Source organism: Garra rufa, chromosome 8 (assembly GCF_049309525.1).
Source record: "Garra rufa chromosome 8, GarRuf1.0, whole genome shotgun sequence".
Classification (NCBI taxonomy): domain Eukaryota; kingdom Metazoa; phylum Chordata; class Actinopteri; order Cypriniformes; family Cyprinidae; genus Garra; species Garra rufa.
In genome coordinates this window covers 34,755,200-34,777,185 of record NC_133368.1, presented here as the reverse complement: position 1 = coordinate 34,777,185, position 21,986 = coordinate 34,755,200, and the positions used below count along the sequence as shown (strand labels likewise).

At 35.0% G+C, this 21,986-nt stretch overlaps 1 protein-coding gene across 1 annotated transcript in view; it reads left to right on the top strand.

The window, feature by feature from the left end:
• Positions 1 to 21,986, top strand: part of lrp1bb (low density lipoprotein receptor-related protein 1Bb) — a 414,599-nt gene that overhangs the window by 286,338 nt on the left and 106,275 nt on the right. Inside the window, exons 31-38 of the mRNA XM_073845088.1 lie at positions 3,649 to 3,789; positions 11,658 to 11,783; positions 11,975 to 12,106; positions 15,033 to 15,167; positions 18,259 to 18,388; positions 21,099 to 21,225; positions 21,345 to 21,496; positions 21,798 to 21,922. Of these exons, the coding sequence (XP_073701189.1) occupies positions 3,649 to 3,789; positions 11,658 to 11,783; positions 11,975 to 12,106; positions 15,033 to 15,167; positions 18,259 to 18,388; positions 21,099 to 21,225; positions 21,345 to 21,496; positions 21,798 to 21,922 (1,068 nt within the window). The remainder of the gene's footprint in view (positions 1 to 3,648; positions 3,790 to 11,657; positions 11,784 to 11,974; positions 12,107 to 15,032; positions 15,168 to 18,258; positions 18,389 to 21,098; positions 21,226 to 21,344; positions 21,497 to 21,797; positions 21,923 to 21,986) is intronic.

The window sequence follows — 21,986 nt, the reverse complement described above, 5'->3', positions numbered from 1 at the left end:
TTATTATCTTTTGGGAGAAGCATGTGTCATTTCCGGTCAAAAAAAACAAAAAAAACTTGCTGGTTGAATAAAAGTAACTTCAAGTCAGAATTTGCCAGGGGTATGAATAATTTTGGCTTGACTGTATATATATATATATATATGTATATATATATATATATAGATATATATATAGTTATTTTCAAATTTTCAGTACTGATCGACTTTTGATCTATTCATCCAAAAATTGGCAAATTTCATGACATTTCGCGTTATACAGTAAATGAAATTTTTACGACTGGATTCTGCAATTCCGTCCACGTTTTCCACATCGCAGAAATCAGAGGGTCCTTGACAGTTGTGTCTTAGACAGTTTTCTAGTGATTATGGGAGAGTACAAGTGTGAACAAGTATTGTATTTCATCCCAATAAGACAGAGGATTGTGTTGTTTTTATATAATAGTTTTTTGCAGCTACACCTAAATACTTTGAATTTGCCAAAACGACAACTTTTCTTGTCCATGTTTTGACCTTGAATGAAACCAAACAATTCCGTTAGGCCGTATGATTTCTGTGTGATGCATCTGATGTGGTAGCTGGTCGATGTTTGATATAAACTGCATAAGATCTTCGGTCTCTATCAGCACTCCCTCCCAGCAAAGGCAACATAAATTAGGGCATTTGCCAAGGTTAACCTGTATAACACGCTATCACTTGATGTCCCTGTAAATTTACTTTGGTCTTGCAGTAAGGGAAATGGTTTACGATTTCAGCCACCTGGCACAGTAAAATCAACCACCCTGTAGCATGTGTTGAGGGACAGGCCTTATCATTACAGGGAGGTGTGCAAGGGAAATATACTCAGTAGAGACAGATGATCAGAAGATCGATAGGAGCGGCGAATGGTTGAAAGATGCAGCATCATTATTAGGGGGAAAAAAATCCAATGGCCGCCTTGCATCAAAGTCACATCCGTTATTAGACCGTGAAGCAGTAATTGAAGAGCATGATGACTGAAGAAATGAAAGCAATTTTACTGACAGGATGCAATCTCGCCACCTTCTCCTGGTACAATCTTTAATGGGATGTGACCACTCGGGGAAGTGCAAGCTGCTGTTTAGCGGGCTGTGTGTCACCTTAAGACCTGTACTGGTCTGTGATCAAACAGTTTTAAGTGGACATTACACCCAGAAGCAATCATTGATGTCTCTCACCCTGGACAGGTAAAGATTAATATTGACTGCACTGATGACCTATGCAAGCAATCTTTGAATGTCAAATACGCTTCTGACTGCTCGGGGTAGGATGTCATTTATACACAGATGGCCTCACTACAAAAAGCAAATATCTTCTTGGAGGCTCACTGTGGCCTAAATGACACTAGTGTTTGTTTCTGGTTTATGGAGGAGGAATGACTTGTTGAAAAATATTTGTGCTGTACTCCTCGAAATATATACGTCTGAAAGAGTTTAAGCATGCAGTAGACAGTTGGTCTGTTATAAAGCCTAGTGCGCTGCATATAGAGACAACATTTTAGGGCAAAAATGATAAGTGTACAGTACAAATGCTGTTCACAAGTTTGAGGTTGGTTTTGTATTGTGTGTGTGTTTTTTAATTGTTGTTTTTTTTTTTGCTCACCAAGGCTGCATTTACTTTGTAATATATATATATATATATATATATATATATATATATATATATTTTTTGTATCATTTAAAATAACTGCTTTCTATTTTTTATGTGATTTATTCCTAAGCTTGCAAAGCTGAATTTTTGCAGTCATTACTTCTATCTTTAGTGTCACATGATCCTTCAGAAGTTGAATATTCTCATTTGGTGTTTAAATGTATTTATTTTTTGTTTCTAATTTAATTTATTTTAAATAGTTAATTAATTAATACATAATTAATACATTGTTTTGCATAGTTTTCTGTTTCTAATTTTCTGATTCGATTTTTAAGTATTATTATCAGTTTTTTATGCAAATATTTTGTAGCATTATGAATACCTTTACTGTCAGTTTTGATCAATTTAATGCATCTGTACTCAATGAAAAATCCTGCTGACCCAGTACTTCATTTATTATATAAATGATAGTTTAATTATAATTGAATTAATTTTAATTAACTGACATATTTATTTATTTATTTTAAACTTTCACATAGTTGTTGTTGCTAATATTTTGATTTGGTGTTTGATATAATTTAAATAAATAAATTAATTTATATATTTATTTTTTAAATTTTTAAGTAGTTCTTGTTTCTAATATGTTTGTTACTGATGTGATGTTTAAGAAGCATTTCTTATTATTATCCGTGTTGATTTTTTTTTATTATTATCTGTGATTTTTATGCTAATATTTTGTAACATTATAAATCTCTTTACTGTCAGTTTTGAACAATTTAATGCATTCTTAACTTATTATTAATTTTTATATCATATATACACTGCCAGTCAAAAGTTTGGTATCAGGAAGATTTTAAATGTATTTTAAATAGGGTTGCAAAGGGGTGGAAATTTTCCAGTAAAATTTTGTAAACTTTTTGAAGTTTGAAGTTTTGAAAAAATATATATATATTTTAATGTATATTAAAAATAGAAACCATTATTTTATATTGTAATAACATTTTGCAGTATTATTTTGTTGTGTATTTTTGATCAAATAAATGCAGCTTTGATGAGCATAAGAGACTTCTTTAAAAAAACATTACAAGTCTTTCTGATCTTAAACCTTTGAACGGCAGTGTATGTATATACTGTATGTGTATGTATATATATATATATATATATATATATATATATATATATATATATATATATATATATGTATACCTTACCAAAATTTACCATGGTTCCATTAAAATGCTATTGTTACTATAATTATTTATTGCACTTATTATTACTATTATAAAATCTTAATAACTAGTTGAATGTAAAATGTTTTTTAAATCTTTATAATGTTTTTTTTTTTTATTTGCGAATCGAAAATGACTGCAGTTTTATTGTAGCAATCACAAAGCAGTATGTGGTACAGTATTTTTGGCTGGAAGTGTGAATATGATTTTGTTGATTAATTTCTTTCAAACCCTTTTTTATTCAATGCAATTCGGTTCATTCAATCTGTACCTTAAGAAACACAAATATGTGTTTCATTTTACGGTTGCACAGCTAAGACTGTCTCCGGGTCTCCTGTAGTCCTGCAGCAGACAGATATGGTCTAGGCTCGGAGCCAAGGACAATCTCTGAGGCCCTTTGTGGCACACTCAGCCTTACAGAGCGGAAACAACACGAGGGGCTTGCTAGCTGCAGCGCCGCTGTGAGAATAGATGCACTCTGATGGCTTTGTGAATGAAGAGTCCTTGTCTTCAGCCAGGGCACATAGCCAGGCTGCCCTGAGCTCTGCCTCATTGACTCACACTGGGAAGGGAACATGCATAATGCTCAAGTCCTATCTCTTTACTTTTCTCGCTCGCTCACTCCAACCACCTCCCTCTCCCACCCGTACACTGTAGCGTTGCATAGTTTTGGCACCGAAAAAGCACAGCACACCACCGGATTATATGCATGTGGTATAAAAGGGACAAACAAATGATAATGGCATGTGCCTCTGTTGGCAGAACCTGCTGGTTCTGTGACTTTGGGAAATGAATAATTCATCTGTTTTTCCAGGTGGCAAGCTGTGGTGGGCCGATGAGGATCTGGCTCAGCTGGGAACGGTCGCCAAACGGGATGGACGTAACCCGGCGGTGCTACGCAATAAGACCAGCGGAGTGGTACACATGAAGGTGTACGACAGAGATGGTCAGAAAGGTATGTTGTGATACAGTCAAGACATATAAAAGAGTTTCAGTTATATATATATATATATATATATATATATAGATAGATAGATAGATAGATAGATAGATAGATATAGATATAGATATAGATATATACAGTTGCAATCAACATTATTCAACCCCCCAGAGACTGCAGTACTTTACAAATAAAAGCTTGTCTGAAGTTTCAGGACTTTGCATCTACAACGGTGTACTGGCATATTAAAAGTGACAATGTCAATATATAATGTAATGTGTTTGAGTTCTAGGATTTTTTTAGTAACACAGCTGTCATAATTATTCAACCCCTATTCAACATTGCCGTTTTAAGTCAACGGGAAAGTGAGCGTTTTAAGTTAAGGGAACAAAATTGTCCTAAAACACAATTAAGCCTTTAGAAACTATTAAAAAACTGAATCAGCTTAAGATGTTACACATCTATACATTTATCCCATGCATGTGCTGAAGTTGAGTAGCAAATATGGTAAAATCAACAGAGCTTTTACAAAAGCTATAGAGAAGAAATAGTTTTATTGTATTAGAAAGTCTAAGGCTACGTGAAGATTTCTAAGACATTGAAAGCCTTATTCCTTAGTTTAAAGTGTGTTGTACCAGAAAACCTTTGAGGGTGTTGAACCAAAAATGCACAATTTCATAAAATGTTTGATCAGAGCAACTGAGAAAAACCTGCAATGTACAGCCAAAGACTTGCGAGATGACCCAATGAAAGGAGGAAAAATATCTCATTCCAGAGTAGAAGATGAACATAAGACAAGCATGGCTTTCATGTTGGGGCATCTTGGCGAATACCATTCTTGATCAAGAAGAACAAAAAAGGTCAGCTTGAATATGCTAAAATGTATTTGGATAGACCTGTGGAGTTCTGGAAGAATGTTTTATGGAGTGATGTGACCAAACTAGAACTTTTTGGACGTATAGATGTCTCCATGATCAAACATGGAGGTGAGCTGATCCAATTATGGGGTTGTTTTACTGTAGCATGAAGTGGAAAACATGAGCGTATGAAGGAAACCAAGGATTCTTTGAAGTATCAGGCCATTTTGCCAAGAATTGTGATGCCTTTGGTGCAAAGACCGAAGATGATGATCAATGGACTTTCCTGCAGGACAATCATCCCAAAGTAAACATCCAAATCTACTTATGCTTGGTTCAGGGATCCGTCACAGAATGTTCTTGAGTGGCCTGTTCAGTCTCCAGATTTAATTCTCATTGAAAATATTTGGTTGAATTTGAAGAAAGCAGTGGCAAAGTGAAAACCAAAGATTATCAGTGATCTAAAAGCTTTTTCAGCCAAGGAATGGTCCAAGATTGCAGTAGAGAGGTGATCAACGCTTCTAAACACTTTCAAACAGCGTTTATTGGTGGTTTTAATTAATAAAAGATTCTGCACCAAATTTTACTTTTGGGGGTTGAATAATTTTGAACGTGAACGTTTAGAGCCAATTTTATTTTTTTTCCATTATTTATCAATTTATGTTCTCAGAATTACTCAAATGTGTATTAAAATACTTTATCTAAGTGTCCTAATGCCTTTGTAGATTTGTTTTTAGAAAAACAAATTATCTGGAACAAAATGTCTTGCATGTCAAGGGGGTTGAATAATTTTGATTGCAACTGTATATATATATGCCTAGTTGCACCAATTTTTTATTTTCCTATTTACCTGATCTACTAAATTAGCTAAAACTAAAATGTGACCTTGGACCACAAAACCAGCCATAAGAGTCCATTTTTTGAAACTGAGATACATCAACTGAAAGCTGAATAAGCTTTCCACTGATGTGTGGTTTGAAAGGATTGGATAATATTTGGCTGAAATACAACAATTTGAAAATCTGAGGGTGCCAAGAAAATCAAAATATTGAGAAAATCACCTTTGAAGTTGACCAAATGGAGTTCTTAGCAATGCATATTACTAATCAAAAATTATGTTTTGATATATTTACAGAAGTAAATTTACAAAATATCTTCATTGGTCATGATCTTAAATTAATATCCTAATGATTTTTGGCATACAAGGAAAATCTATAATTTTAACCCATACAATGTATTTTTTTGGCAATTGCTACAAATATACTTATGCTACTTAAGACTGGTTTTGTGGTCCAGGCTTACATATAAAATAAATAAGAAAAAAAGAATTGAAAATATATAATATATAGACACAAAAAGACAAACAGCAAAATTACTCAAAATGTCTAACTTAAATTTCAATAAAATTAAATAAAAAATGAAAAAATACAAAAATATATATATGTAGCAAAATTATCGTTTTTTTTCTTTTATCCCAAAAATCATTAGGATATTAAGTAATATCATGTTCCATGAAGATATTTTGTAAACTTCCTACTATAAATATATCAAAACGTAATTTTTTGATTAGTGATATGCATTGCTAAGAACTTCATTTAGTCAACTTAAAAGGTGATTTTCTCAACATTTAGATTTTTTTGCACACTCAGATTTCAGAATTTCAAATAGTTGTATCTCAGAGAAATATGGTCAGATGATCTCAATAATTTGATTTGATTTTGTGGTCCTGGGTCACATATTCATACTTGAGAGCATTTGATTAGACAAATGTCTTAATAAAAATCGTAATAAATATATTTTAAATATTTTTGCTCAGTTTTGTTCTTGCACTACACAAGCATATAAATTCATCTTGAAGTTAATAGACATGGACTAAAAGCCACAAAACTAATTTTGTGGAGTCTTAAAGTAGCGTATTAAAATAAATGTGTTGTAATAAACAAGATCATACATTTTAAGCATTATACTGTGTTGTTTAATTTACTTGTAAATAGCTCTAAGTGAGTCAACTGTTTTCTATTTTTTCCCTTTTTTTTCCCCCTTTTTTTTTACATAATATCACAAGCTTATCTTCCCCTGTGCATAAGCAGAGATATATTCAGATATTGGTTTTCCATTTTGTGAGTTATTCTGCAAATAATTCACACTAATGGCAGGTCCATTAATGGCATTGCTGTGGATTCCACTAAACTGTCGACTTGAATAAGGAATGACCATTAAACGGGCTCAAATGTAAATCTATCCAGCCACCAAATTTCTCCGGCAGCAATTAGCCTCTCTATTTATAATGCGGAGCTGTCTTATTACTGTCGAAGATGTGCAAGCTGAGCTTTCCCTGAGAGCCTGTGCTAATACACAGTGGTGCAGTTTCCCTCCCCTTCACTTTCAGTTATACAATTTAGACGAGCGTAAGACTTCCAGGAAGAATGTCAAGTCAACTTGACTTGACAGCAACACTAAAACCTTTCATCAAACGAGGAGAGATATTACGAATTTACGACCATTCCATTGTGGCCGAACCTGTTAATGAATTGCTTTCATATAAAAGCGTAAATGACATATCTCAGAAACTGTCTCAAATTAGTCTACTCCTTCAGCTTCACTTGTATGGCTCATAAGCAGGCTTGTATAGAATCTGCAAACTTTTAGAGAATTGTATATGCTAATTTGAGGGGAAAATATGAGGAATTTTGTGGAATGGATATGAACATAATAAAATAAGCTACTGATAAAGGAAAATCAAATTAGCCAAAATGGCTGATAATTGTAAACACACAAGAGACAGTACATGTGTAGGACTTTAAGTATTTGATATAGAGGACAATACAGTTGAGGGACTCATATGTAACTATTACAATAGGTTTAAACACGCACTGATGCTGCAGAAGAAAACACAAGGCATTAAAAGCCGGAGGGTGAAAACTTTTGAAAAGAATGAAAATATTTACATTTTTGCACATTTTGCCTAAAAATCATATATATATATATATATATATATATATATATATATATATATATATATATAAGCTACAGAAGATACTTACATGTTTCCCAGAAGACGAAATAAGTTACAATTATCCTGATCTTCAAACTCAAAATGTTTGGGGTCATTTTTATAAATGTAACTATTATTTTCTCTTGTGGACTATATGTAAACGTTTTTTATGTGTGTTGACTGTTTTTAAATAAGTCTTTTCTGCTTGTTAGGGCCCGAGCACTACAGTGCGAGGACCCTATTGGAATTGCTCCGTTTATTATTATTCTTCTTCTTCTTCTCCGAAATGAAAAGTCTTTTTGAGGGCCTAAACATGCCCGAAAACTCACGAAACTTTGCACACGCATCAGACCTGGCGAAAATTTACATCTGATATGGTTTTCAAAAGTGGGTGTGGCAAAATGGCTCGATAGCGCCACCTATAAAATTTCAACAGAGTGCGCCTCGAGCTACGTTTTACGTACATGTACGAAACTCGGTACACATATGTAACACACCAATACCTACAAAAAAGTCTCCTGGTGCAACATCCGAAACCCGACAGGAAGTCCGTTATATTGAATTTCCTGTACGATTTTTGTGCAGTTTTTGCCATTTTCAGGCCTCGTACTTTAACGAACTCCTCCTACAGTTTTTATCCGATCATCTTCAAATTTGCTGAGTGTCATCATAAGGCCTTTGCGATGTTAAATTGCGAAGCTTTAGAGTTTTCGTCGATGGGCGTGTCCGTGGCAGCCTGACAAACTTTGATGTTTATCCATGAAAAACGAAGTTGCTATAACTCAGGCATACGATGTCCGATCTGCCTCAAACTTCACATGTTTGATGACAGTCCGGTCCTGAACACATGTCAGTGCCCAAATTCAGTTATAGTCATAGCGCCACCTGCTGACAACAGGAAATGACATGTTTAACACTGTTACGGACTCCTAGCAACATATTGAAAAGCGTTAACAAGTCGTAAATAGCCTAGCAACATGCTACAAACATGCTAAAAAATGCTAGCAACACTTAGCTAAGAGCTAAAGCATGCTATTAATACAAATACAAAAGGAAATTGCTGTAACTCATGTAAATACTGTTGAATCTGACCCAAACTTAATATTCAACATGCTACAAAAATAATAAAGCATGCTAGCAACACTTAGCTAATATGCTAAAGCATGCTAATAATACAACAAAACAGGAAGTTACTCTAACTCAGGCATACCATGTCCAATTAGCCCCAAACTTAACATGTTTGATAAGAATCCTGGCCTAAACACACGCCCATGCCTGTATTCAGTTATAGTCATAGCGCCACCAGCTGGTAACAGGAAGCCATATGTTTAATACTGTTGTGGATGACTAGCAACATTTTAAAAAAAAATTCAACAACTGTTAAAAAGGGTAGAAACATGCTAGAAACATACTATAACATGTTAGCAACATTTAGCTAAGTGCTAAGTGTTAAAGCATGCTCTTAATGCAATGAAACAGGAAGTTACTGTAACTCAGGCATGCAATGTCCAATCAGCCCCAAACTTCACATGTTTGATAACAGTCGTGACATGAAGATGTCTACATGCCAATATTCAGTTATAGTTATAGCGCCACCTACTGTCAACAGGAAGTGACATGTTTAACACTGTGACACACTATTAGCAACACACTAAAAAAGCCATTGAGTGCTAAACTAGTTCAAAACGTACTCAAACATGCTAGCAACACTTACTTAGTGCTAAAGCATGTTGTTAAAGACATAAAACAGGAAGTTACTGTAACTCAGGCATGCAATGTCCAATCAGCCCCAAACTTCACATGTTTGATAAGACTCCTGGCCTGAAGATATATACATGCCCATATTCAGTTATAGTCACAGCGCCACCTGCTGACAACAGGAAGTGATGTTTAATGGTGTTACGGACTCCTAGCAACATATTAAAAAGCTTTAGCAAGTTTTAAATAGGCTAGCATCATGCTAGAATCATGTTAAAACATGCTAGCAACACTTAGCTAAGAGCTAAAGCATGATATTAATACAAAGAAAAATAAGTGTAACTCATGCATACAGTGTCCAATCTGACCCAAGCTTAATATGTTTGATAAGAGTCCTGGTCTGAACACAAGCCCATGCCCATATTCAGTTATAGTCATAGTGCCACCTGCTGGCAACAGGAAGTCACATGTTTAATACTGTTGTGGATGCCAAGCAACATTTTAAAAATATCAACAAGTGTTAAATAGGGTAGCAACATTCTAGAAGCATGTTAGCAACATTTAGCTAAGTGCTAAAGCATACTCTTAATGCAATGAAACAGGAAGTTACTGTAACTCAGGCATGCAATGTCCAATCAGCCCCAAACTTAATATGTTTGATAAGAGTCCTGGCCTGAATACATTTACATGCCAGTATTTAGTTATAGTCATAGCGCCACCAGCTGGCAACAGCAAATTACTTGTTTTACACTAACTTAAGCATGCAATGTACAATTTGCACCAAACTTGACATGTTTGCCAATAGTCCTGGCCTGAAGACATCTTAAAGCCAATATTTCGTAATAGCGCCACCTGTTGGCAGCAGGATATGTCATGACTTACACTCAAGCATGCCATGTTCAAGCTTCACCAAACTTCATATGTTTCATGAAAGCACTGGCCTGAACACATCTGCATGCCAATATTCAGTTATAGGCATAGCGCCACCAGCTGGCAGCAGGAAGATTGGCACATATCAATGACTTTGACATATTCCTTCTACATTTACTGTGTTAATAGCATAGTCCCCACCATTCGCCACAGATCGGCGGTGAGCCCGAGTGCGAGGGCCCTACCATCGCTGCTTGCAGCTTTAATTAAGGCTGTATTTATTTGATTAAAAATACAGAAAAAACTGTAATATTGAGAAATATTATTGTAATTTAAAATAGTGGTTTTCTATTTGAATATACTTTAAAATAGAATTTATTCGTGTGATGCAAATCTAAATTTTCAGCATTATTACTCCAGTCTTCAGTGTCACATGATTCTTCCGAAATCATTCTAATATTCTGATTTATTATCAGTGTTGCAACCATTGCTGTTGAAACCTGTGATACTTTTTTCAGGATTCTTTGATGAGTAAAACATTCAAAAGAACAGAATTGATTTAAAATATTTTTTTGTAACAAAATTCAAAACCATTCAAAAATTTGTGGTATACTTTTATTTAGCAAGGGTGTGTTAAATTGATAACAAGTGATAGTAAAGACTTATATTGTTAGAAATATATAATAAATGCTGTTCTTTTTAACTGTTTATTCATCAAAGAGACCTGAAAAAAAAATCACAGGTTCCACAAAAAAAAAAAAAAAAAAAAAACATTTCTGATGGATCGTGTAAAGCTGAAGAGTAATGGCCAATGAAAATTCAGCTTTGCGTCACAGAAATAAACTATATTTTAAAGTATATTAAAACAGAAAACTGTTCTTTTAATAATTAATAATATTACAGGTTTTTTTCTGTATTTTTGATCAAATAAATGGAACTTTAATGAGCATAAGAGAATTCTTTTAAAAAAGATACAAATCTTACTGATCCTAAACTTTTGAACGGCAGCATATAAAAGAATCTTTAATTTTATAATGTATTGAAATACACAATAAATAAAAGTAATGAGATGTAAAAATATTTAACATCATTTTACATTGTAATAATGTTTCACAATATTAATGTAATCACTATCTTTGATCAAATGAATGCAGCCCTGGTAAGCCTTGTTTTGACTTTAGTATACTGTAAGAACTATATACATTTAGTTTAATTTAATTAATAAAGCCTTCATATTTTCTCATCTAGTTTAATTTAACTAGTTTAATTTGACTGAACTAGTAAATCTGTAATTCCATATTTTACGTATCACAAATAAATGCTTTCAGAACAGTTTGGAATTATTTTCTTGCAACAATGGAGAAGCCCAGAAGCTACAGTCAGCAGTTTTCTCCACAAGTAGTTCTCAAGACTGATTTATCATTCATCAACATGATTTCTCCTCCTATTGTGGTCTCTCTCAGGTAGGAATGCCTGTCAGTTGAATAACGGTGGTTGCTCACAGCTCTGTCTGCCCACATCAGAAAACACACGCACATGTGCCTGCACCATTGGCTACAACCTTCGCAGTGACCGGCTCTCCTGTGAAGGTAAGCTGCTGTCATGGCCTGTGCCTTTGTATTTTGTAAGGATGTCACTTTTTTTTCTTCGCATCTAACAGCAATTCATGTTATCTTTGTGTTAGCTGCTTGTTTTGTTATGTGGGAGGTACACAAAGAAAACTGTGTGACATTCGTTTGACCTCCATCTAACATCTCTCGCTTGCTGTTGTCTATCACAGGCCTGAGTTCTTTTCTGATGTACTCTTTTCATGAGGGGATACGTGGAATCGCTCTGGATCCCAGTGACCATGCTGAGACCCTGATGCCCATCAGCGGCACCTTGTTTGCCGTTGGCGTGGACTTTCATGCAGGTACAAACACGGCACTTCACGTGACTCTTCCTGCTATCTTCCACTAGTGTATAGAGCCGCTCTGCGTGCACAGCACAGATAAGGCATGTGTTGCTTTCTGTGCATTACTTTTTAAAAAATGTTTACTGTCAGATGTAGAGTCTCATATTTGCTACAGTCTCTTACCAGATCAGTAGGGACTGCATATCACATGTAGAGGGAGATAAACAGCTCAGATGGGTTAAACAAATAGGCGCAAACAGTAAATGTTCTTTCTTATCTCCTATAGCTACAACCATGAAAGACAGAAAGCAGTATAGTAGATAATCTAGCAAATGGAATAAGGGCCGACATCTCCACGCTGATGGCGTTGAGGGGTTGTTGTCATAATATGCATTATTCATTCTGTGAATGAGGTTAATTTGACAGCGGTCTGATGCGAGATTATTCAGGCTGTTTCGGGGGAGCATTTTGTGGTGACAAGTGGCATAAATGAAGTGAGCGTCAAGGGGGCAGTCCACATGTGATGGTTACCAAATTAGCATTCTAACAGTCAATAATATGAGACATTTCCATAAACATGCAAACACATATGCATGCATTAGTACGGACTACCTGCTGCAGTCACTCAAATGGGACCTGACCTTTCCTTCTCCCATAAACAAACAACCAACAAACACTGTGCGGAAAATAGTGCATATAGCCTTCCATTCAGTTTAGAACTGATGTAATGATACGTTTGCTATACAGACATTGCAAAGTATTTTTTTTTTATTTATGAATTAATTAGTTTACTTAATATTATTAAGAATAATATTTATATTTTTGCCATGTCAAAATGATCACCTTTTGTCATGTTATGTATGTGATATGATGCGTTTAGTTTACTTAATATTATTAATATTCAAATTTTTTGTCATGACAAAATTATCACCCTTGTCATGTTATTTATTTATTTTTGAATGAGAGGGTGTGTTTAGTTTATTTAATATGAATAATATTAATAGTATCTTTGTCATGTCAAAATTATCACTTTTTGTCATGTTTATTTATTTATTTATTTATTAGATATGATGCATTCAGTTTACTAAATATTATTATTAATATTATTTTTTTATCAGGACAAATTTGTCACCTTTTGTCATGTAATTTATTTATGTATTTATTTATGAGATGTGATGCATTTAGTTTACCTAATATTATTATTATTATTATTAATATTTTTTTCATGTTATTTATTTATTTATTAATGATATGATGCATTATTATTTTTGTCATATCAAAATGATCACCTTTTGTCATGTTATTTATTTATTTATAAGATATGATGTGTTCAGTTTACTTAATATTATTATTTTTAATATTATTATGTGTTGTCATGACAAAAATGTCACATTTTATGTATTTATTTATGAGATGTGATTCATTTAGTTCATTTAATTTTTATTAATATTAATATTTTGTCATGTTATTTATTAATTTATTGATGTGATGATGCATTTAGTTTACTTAATATGATCAATAGTAATATTATTTTTTGTCATCAAAATTATCACCTTTTTGTCATGTAATTTATTTATTTAATTAGGAGATGATGTGTTTAGTTTACTTAATATGATTAATATTATTATTATTTTGTCATAAATTATCACCTTTTATTGTGTAATTTATTTATTTGAAATATGATGCATTCAGTTGACTTATTTTTTATCATGTCAAAATTATCACCTTTTGTCTTGTAATTTATTTATGATATATGATTCATTCAGTTTACTTAATATTAATATTATTTTTGTTATGACAAAATTATCACTGTTTGTCATGTATTTTATTTATGTATGAGATGTGATGCATTTAGTTTGCCTAATTGTGTTAATATTAATAAAAATAGTATTATTTTAACGTTTACTCACCATTATTAATAGTAATTACATTTTTGTCATAACAAAATTATCATCTTTTGTTATGTAATTAATTAATTGATTTATTTATGAGATATGATGCTTTAGTTTACTTCATTTTATTATTATTAGCATTTTCATCATGTCAAAATTATTACCCTTTACTAACTAAAATTACAATTTTTATTTTGGATCTTACTATTTATACTATTAGGTGCTGTTATCAATAAGTCATGAATTTAACTGAAAAAGCAGTTCCTTCGAGTATAGCCTACTTTAACTTTTTTATCTGTTTTAAAATGGAGGTTTATATGTATTCAAACAAATAAAATATTACTCAGTTGTCAACTTTAATTCATTAGCTGGACAGATTGTTTTTTCCCATGCTGTGTGGGTTGGGAAACATGGCAGAATTGCTGACCTCAGCAGCAGGGCAGTAGATACAGATGGTCAAAGAGTTTCAATGCAAATGCTCTCGCCTACCACCAAAATCCGCTCACCTCAGGTGAAGAAAACCCCAGTCCAGCTCAGCCTATGACAGCCGATTACACATGCATACCATTTGCATGTTATTAAGAGGCAGCTTGTTGGAGCACGAAACAGATGAAGGCCTTCCAGCTGGCTGCTGTCACATGTAAGAGATCCGTTAGCCGAGTGTGAATTCAGTAATAACAGGAAGGATGCAAATAAATAACCGCTCTCGTCACATTCAGTTGTAGGGCAAAAATACCAGTTACATTTAGAGGATGCTTCTGTCAAAACAATCTTTTAGTCATTGCTAATCATGTTTGATTTGTTTGCAACACAGTTTTTTGCACTTTGAATGATAGTCCTCTACAAAATGCTTGTTGATTTCTGTAGCTATTGTTAGTACTAAAAAGCATTAGAAATTAATAACGGGTCTCTTACAAACAGTATAAGATATTTCATATGCTTCATTTCTTTCTGCACTTGTGTTTTTTGATGTTAAGGATCTGAGATACTTTCTCATACACTATTTATGTTGAAAGCTTTGTTCTTCATGACATATGTCCTCCTCCATACAGGCAATGATACAGTTTACTGGACAGACATGGGATTAAACCGGATCTCAAGAGCCAAGAGGGATCAGACATGGAGGGAAGACATTATCACAACTGGCATCAACAGAGTGGAGGGCATCGCAGTCGATTGGATTGCTGGTAAGACACAAACATAATTTTAACAATGGAATGCTATCTTTTTTTACCTCTGTCACAAAGAATACAAAATAAATCACTGCATTTCTAGCCTTGCTCACTAGGGCTACATATATTTGGTCAATAGATACAATATAATACAATATATGACCTGTCCTGGCAAAATGAGTCAGAATGTGCACTGACTAATTTTGAGCTAATAATTGAAAAATGTCAGTTTTGGTCAAATTTGAGGTTTTCACAAAATGAGTTCATTAAAGGATTAGTTCGCTTTCAAAACAAAAATTTACAGATAATGTACTTACATTGGTGTGAAAAAGTGTTGGCCCCCTTCCTGTCTTTTATTTATTTTTATTTTTTTTTGCATGTTTGTCACACTTTAATGTTTCAGATCATCAAATAAATTTAAATATTGATCAAAGATAAGACAAGTAAACACAACATGCAGTTTTTTATGAAGGGAAAACAAAATGCAAACCCACATGGCCCTGTGTGAAAAAGTGTTTTTCATTCAGGAACAAATGAGAAAGAGTAATTCAGATCTATCAGTCTGGAAAAGGTTATAAAGCCATTTCTAAAGCTTTGGGACTCCAGCGAACCACAGTGAGAGCCTTTATCCACAAATGGCACAAACATGGAACAGTGGTGAACCTTCCCAGGAGTGGCCGGCCGACCAAAATTACCCCAAGAGTGCAGCGACGACTCATCCAAGAGGTTACAAGACCCCACAACAACATGTAAAGAACTGCAGGCCTCTCTGTTCATGACTCCACCATAAGAAAGAGACTGGGCAAAAATGGCCTGCATGGCAGACTTTCAAGACGAAAATCGCTGCTGAGCAAAAAGAACATAAAGGATCGTCTCAGTTTTGCCAGAAAACATCTTGATGATCCCCAAGACTGACGAGACAAAAGACAAAAGTTGAACTTTTTGGAAGGTGTGTGCCCCATTACATATGTCATAAAAGTAACACAGCATTTCAGAAAAAGAACATCATACCGACAGTAAAATATGGTGGTGGTAGTGTGATGATCTGGGGCTGTTTGGCTGCTTCTGGACCTGGAAGACTTGCTGTGATAAATGGAACCATGAATTCTGCTGTCCATCAGTTTGTGACCTCAAGCTGAAGCGAACATGGGTTCAGCAGCAGGAAAATGATCCAAAACACACCAGGAAATCCACCTCTGAATGGCTGAAGAAAAACAAAATGAAGACTTTGGAGTGGCCTAGTCAAAGTCCTGACCTGAATCCTATTGAGATGCTGTGGCATGACCTTTAAAAGGCGGTTCATGCTCAAAAACCCTCCAATGTGGCTGAATTACAACAATTCTGCCAAGATGAGTGGGCCAAAATTCCTGCACAGCGCTGACTGATTGCAAGTTATCGCAAACGCTTGATTGCAGTTGTTGCTGCTAAGTGTGGCCCAACCATTTATTAAGTTTAGGGGGCAAACACACAGGGCCATGTGGGTTTGGATTTTGTTTTCCCTTCATAATAAATAACTTCATTCAAATACTGCATGTTTTGTTTACTTGTTTACTGTTATCTTTGATTAATATTGAAATTAGTTTGATGATCTTAAACTTTAAAGTGTGACAAGCATGCAAAAAAAAAAAAAAAAAAATCAGGAAGGGGGTCAACACTTTTTCACACCACTGTACCTCCTTGTCTTCCAAGATGTTCATGTCTTTCTTTCTTCACAAAGAAATTATGTTTTTTGAGGAAAACATTTCAGGATTTCTCTACGTATAATGGATATGTATGGTGCCCCCAAGTTTGAACTTCCAAAATGCATTTTAAATACAGCTTCAAAGGGCTCTAAACGATCCCAGCCAGTGAAGAAGGATGTTATCTAGCGAAACGATCGGGTTATTTCAAAACAAATTGACAATTTGTATACTTTTTAACCTCAAATGCTCATCTTGTCCTGTCTCTGCAGCACTGTTTTACCTTTTTTGTAAAGGGCGTTGGATCTTCTTTGTATGTTCACTTTGTAAACACTGGGTTGGTACTTCTGCAGCGATGTAGGGCTATTTGAGGCTAAAAGTGATATAAATTGTAATTTGTTCTGAAAATAACGATCATTCCGCTAGATAAGACCCTTCTTCCTCGACTGGGATTGTTTAGAGCCCTTTGAAGCTGCATTTAAACTGCATTTTGGAAGTTTAAACTTGGGGGCACCATACATATCCATTGTATGGAGAGAAAAAACTATTTTTTTACGACTGAAGAAAGAAAGACATGAACATCTTGGATGACAAGTGGGTGAGTACATTATCTGTATATTTTTGTTCTGGAAGTGAACTGATCCTTTAAGCACTTGTCTAGCAATCCCAATGCTCCAAATAGTAAATAAACATCTAAAATGATCTTTATTTGTACGTTTTCTGAGGGGAGTACCTTTTACACTGGTCACTTCTGGACGACTGTTGCTACTTCTTACCACAAATTGTAGGTCTGTTGTTGCAAAGCACAGCATTCTAGCTTTGTGAATATTCATATCAAATTCTCCATGACAGGAGTCCAAACAAGTGGAATATGATTTTCAAACCCATGCTGATGAAAACAAACAATTGCGCTGGCTGACTTTTGCAAAGCACTTGCATAAGACTCTAAGAGATTCATGCAATCTCCCTATAAAGTACATTATTGCGAAATATGTCTGGTGAATATGTCTGAATATGAACGTTTATTTAATGGTTGGGGGAAAATCTGATGTGTAACATTATATTAGATCCATGCATTACAGTAGGTCCTAATATAGGTCTGTCTCAATATTAATCAAACATTAAAAGTAAAGACATAATCACTTATGTCTTTTCTTTTAATGTTTGATTAATATTGAGACAGACCTATATTAGGACCTACTGTAATGCATGGATCTAATATAATGTCGCTGCTCTTGATTAAACTACTGTCTATTTGCATCTTTGTTCTTATTTTTAATGACAAAGATAAAATAAAATAGCTATATTTAGATTAATAATAAAGTAAGTTTATTAACATATAATTTAAATACATTGAAAACAGTAATATTGTGAAATATTATTGTAACTTGGCAAAAACTTACTTATTTATTCATTTATTTTTCCAGGTAACCTTTATTGGACAGACCATGGTCTCAACCTGATTGAAATCGCTCGTCTAAATGGTCTCTACCGGTCAGTTGTAATATCAGAAGGTCTGGACCAGCCAAGAGCGATTGCAGTGCATCCACAGAGAGGGTACGTCAGAGGCCTCTGAGACATCGGATCAGTTTCAACCATGTCTGCAGTTCAGTAATATAAATCTTAAGAAACATTTTAGAAATTACTGAGTGAATTTTAGGGAACTATGCAAGTGCATTAGACCGGATAATACAATGAGCTCTTGGAACATTTGAAGGTCAAATAAATTTTGTGATCTGACTTGGACTGTTTCGCTGACAAAATTGGCTTTAAAATGGCTTGGCCTCTGCTAATGAACCAAATTAAGAATTTAAAACCAGCAGATATGCATCTCCATTTAGGCAGAGGCCCATTTTGTAGTCCATTATGTGTATTGTTTCAGTAAATAGGATTGAAATATATGATTTCCAGTCTTGCCAGTTTTGTCTGGGTTTGCCTAGCCTTTGATTTGATGTTTACAGCCTGCAATCAGAATCACACAGCGAGACGACAAGTTTTAGGCATTTGAGCGTTTTAACCCGTCTACCATCTATGTGCTGACAGCAGACAGCATCAGGAGTGGGATCCACTAAATCCCAGACACCCAAAGAAACAGCCTCCTATTCAAGCCTAAGGCTATGAAAGCTGTCTTTTCCTTTTCCAGTTGAGTCAAACTTTGAATGATGTTTCCTTGGTGGTGTAACAGCAGTTATGCACTTTAAAGGAATAGTCCACCCAAAAATGAAAACTCTGACATATTTTACTCACCATCATTTTGTTCTAAAGCCATACAACTTAGTTTTGTAGAGCACAAAAGTAGAAATATTGTCCTTGTGGCTCTTTTCCTAGCAATTTTATAGTTAATGGGTAAAGTTTTTAACTTAAAAAACAGTATCGTAAAAGTGTAACCAATGATTGATGTTCCAGTCATTTAGATTTGTACAATTTTAAGAATCAAATCAAATTATTCATTGAAAATATTCAGGTCAAAAGTATGATTCATTCACAATGATTTATATTCTCTAATAAACATGCCAAGGTGCTCAAGAACCAATGTCCAATGATATATTTAGTGATAAACGACTGTTTAACAAACATCATAATTTATAAGTAATAGCCTATTTTTTGTCCTCTTTTATTAATAAATTACAGCATACATACAGGCAAGCAAATAAACCCAGAATATAAGTGCTACATTGCATGTTAAGCATTTTCCTCCCATAAAGAAAACATGGCTCAAAGAATACGGTGACAAAAAAAAAGAACAAATATACTATAGAAATTATTAAAAATGTATTCTCTGGACATGCAAGCAAATGCTGAATTTTAATGATAATTCAAGTTTATTGTGGCGTAATATAAAAAGACAGTGAAAAAGCCTAAATTTTATATTTTATTAAAAATATAGTACAGTATGTACAGGCAAGCAACGCAGCAATCCGTTAAGCCACACAGATTTGCTCTTTTTGCCGTCTTCGCCCATTAGCCTACCTTAAGTGTTAATAACGGCTTTCTACAGGGCATTAGCACAGTCTTCTATTGTGCATTAGCGCATATGGCTATCTGCCATGGATTTTTATTAATTTTAAAATTGTTATTAGTATGAATAATATTTATTAATACCAAATTGGGCCTCCAACGTCAAAGTTTTAGCACATTAAGCCACATTAAGTGTTTTAGAATGTCCCAAAACTGTGCCTTAAACTATAAGCACTGTCTGTATTTCTTTATACTTGAGTCCAAGTTTAAAATGAAAAAAATAAACCTTTATGAACTGCTTCTCTGTGAACGTACACATGAACCTCTAACTTACAAGCTGCAAAGTAAACATGAAATGTTTGTCCGAACTCAACTGGTTTTGTGAGAGAACGCAAATATCTTTGCGAGGGAACGCAAAAGTTTTGCGAGGATATGCAAACATCTTTGCAAGGGAACTCAAATATCTTCACGAGAGAACAGAAACGTTTTGTGAGAGAACACAAAAGATTTGCGAGAGATTGCGAAAGTTTTGCAAGACATTGCAAAAGTTTTGTGAGGGAATGTGAATATCTTTGCGAGGGAACGCGAATATCTTTACAACAGAATGCAAAAGTTTTGCGAGAGAACGCAAAATTTTTTGTTTGTTTGTTTTTCCTTCCCACTCCAAATTCTTTCCACTCAGATTTTTTTTCCACCACCATGTCCCTTCGGGGGCTCGGTAAAGTTCTTACTGACGCAGTCCATTTACAAATTGGTGGAATTAACACGCAGTGATGTAGAAGCAGGCATTTATCTTCTTCTGCAGAGGTGGTGTTTAGCCACACTATTACATCACTGAGGGGCACAATCCACAACCTGTCGTTTTGGCAGATTAGCATTTACTAAAAGTTGCTTTTAGACTTGGCAAAAAAGTTTTGAGTTTTTTGAGTTTTTATGATACTTCTGCATCCTTTTTGAAACTTGGAGATTTTTCTGTATAAGTAAAAGAACTTGTTTGGAATGACATTCTGGTGAATGACATTAGGACTGTTCCTTTAAGGCAGGGGTCACCACACTCGGTCCTGGAGGGCCGGTGTCCTAGAGAGTTTAGCCCCAACCCTAATCAAACACACCTGAACCAGCTAATCAAGGTCTTAATAGGTATACTTGAAACTTCCAGGCAGCTGTGTTGAGGCAAGTTGGAGCTAAACTCTGCAGGACACCGGCCCTCCAGGATCAAGTTTGGTGATCCCTGCTTTAAGGTCACTATAAAATGTAGAATTTGGTATGGTTTAAGTAGTAATCTGGATCTGTTTTCTACAATTAACAGTTATTTATTCTGGACCGAGTGGGGGAAAAATCCTTGCATAGGCCGTGCACGACTGGACGGTTCAGACCAAGTGACCCTGGTCAGTTCTGGCATCGCCTGGCCGAATGGCATCACCGTTGACTATGAGGTAGAGCCAAGTGATTCCACTTTCCAGATGCTCCGCTAACTCTCTTTTCTTCTGATGCTGATAAAACGGGGCTGTTCAAAGGGAGAGGCGCTGATGTGCATTTTCAAATTGCTTTCTAGGAAAATAGATTATACTGGTGCGACGCCCGGACCGACAAGATAGAAAGGATCAACCTTGAAACCGGGGAGGGCCGAGAGATTGTACTGTCAGCCGCCAATGTGGACCTGTTCTCCGTGGCTGTGTTCGGGGCTTACATCTACTGGTCTGACAGGTAATTTATTATTTTACTAAGTGCTACACTCTCCAAAGTGGCCCACGGAGCCAGCTGCTCCAGTCTCAACGGATTAACCCCTTCTGAGCAAGGTTATTATGAGACCTGCCGTATGTTTCTGTCATCTCCCAAGCAGACTTCGTTGGCCTTATGTAAATAAGGTGTACTGTAAGTCATCTCCAAGGTGAGGTTTTCTCAGCATTTGAGTTAGAGCTGCTTTCCTGTGTGTTTTAATGAGTCTCACTGCTTTTAATTAGGTAACTGCCACCGTAATGCTCTTTTTCTGTGCTGTCTGTGGCAGAGCCCACGCCAATGGATCGATCCGGCGCGGATTCAAGAGCGATGCCAGCGACGCCGTTACGATAAGAAGTGGTCTTGGCGTCAACCTGAAGGATGTGAAAGTGTTTAACAAAGGCCGGGAGAAAGGTTGAGGTTTCAACTTAATGAGTTTATTTTTATTATGTACATTTACTTTCATTAATTCTGAATG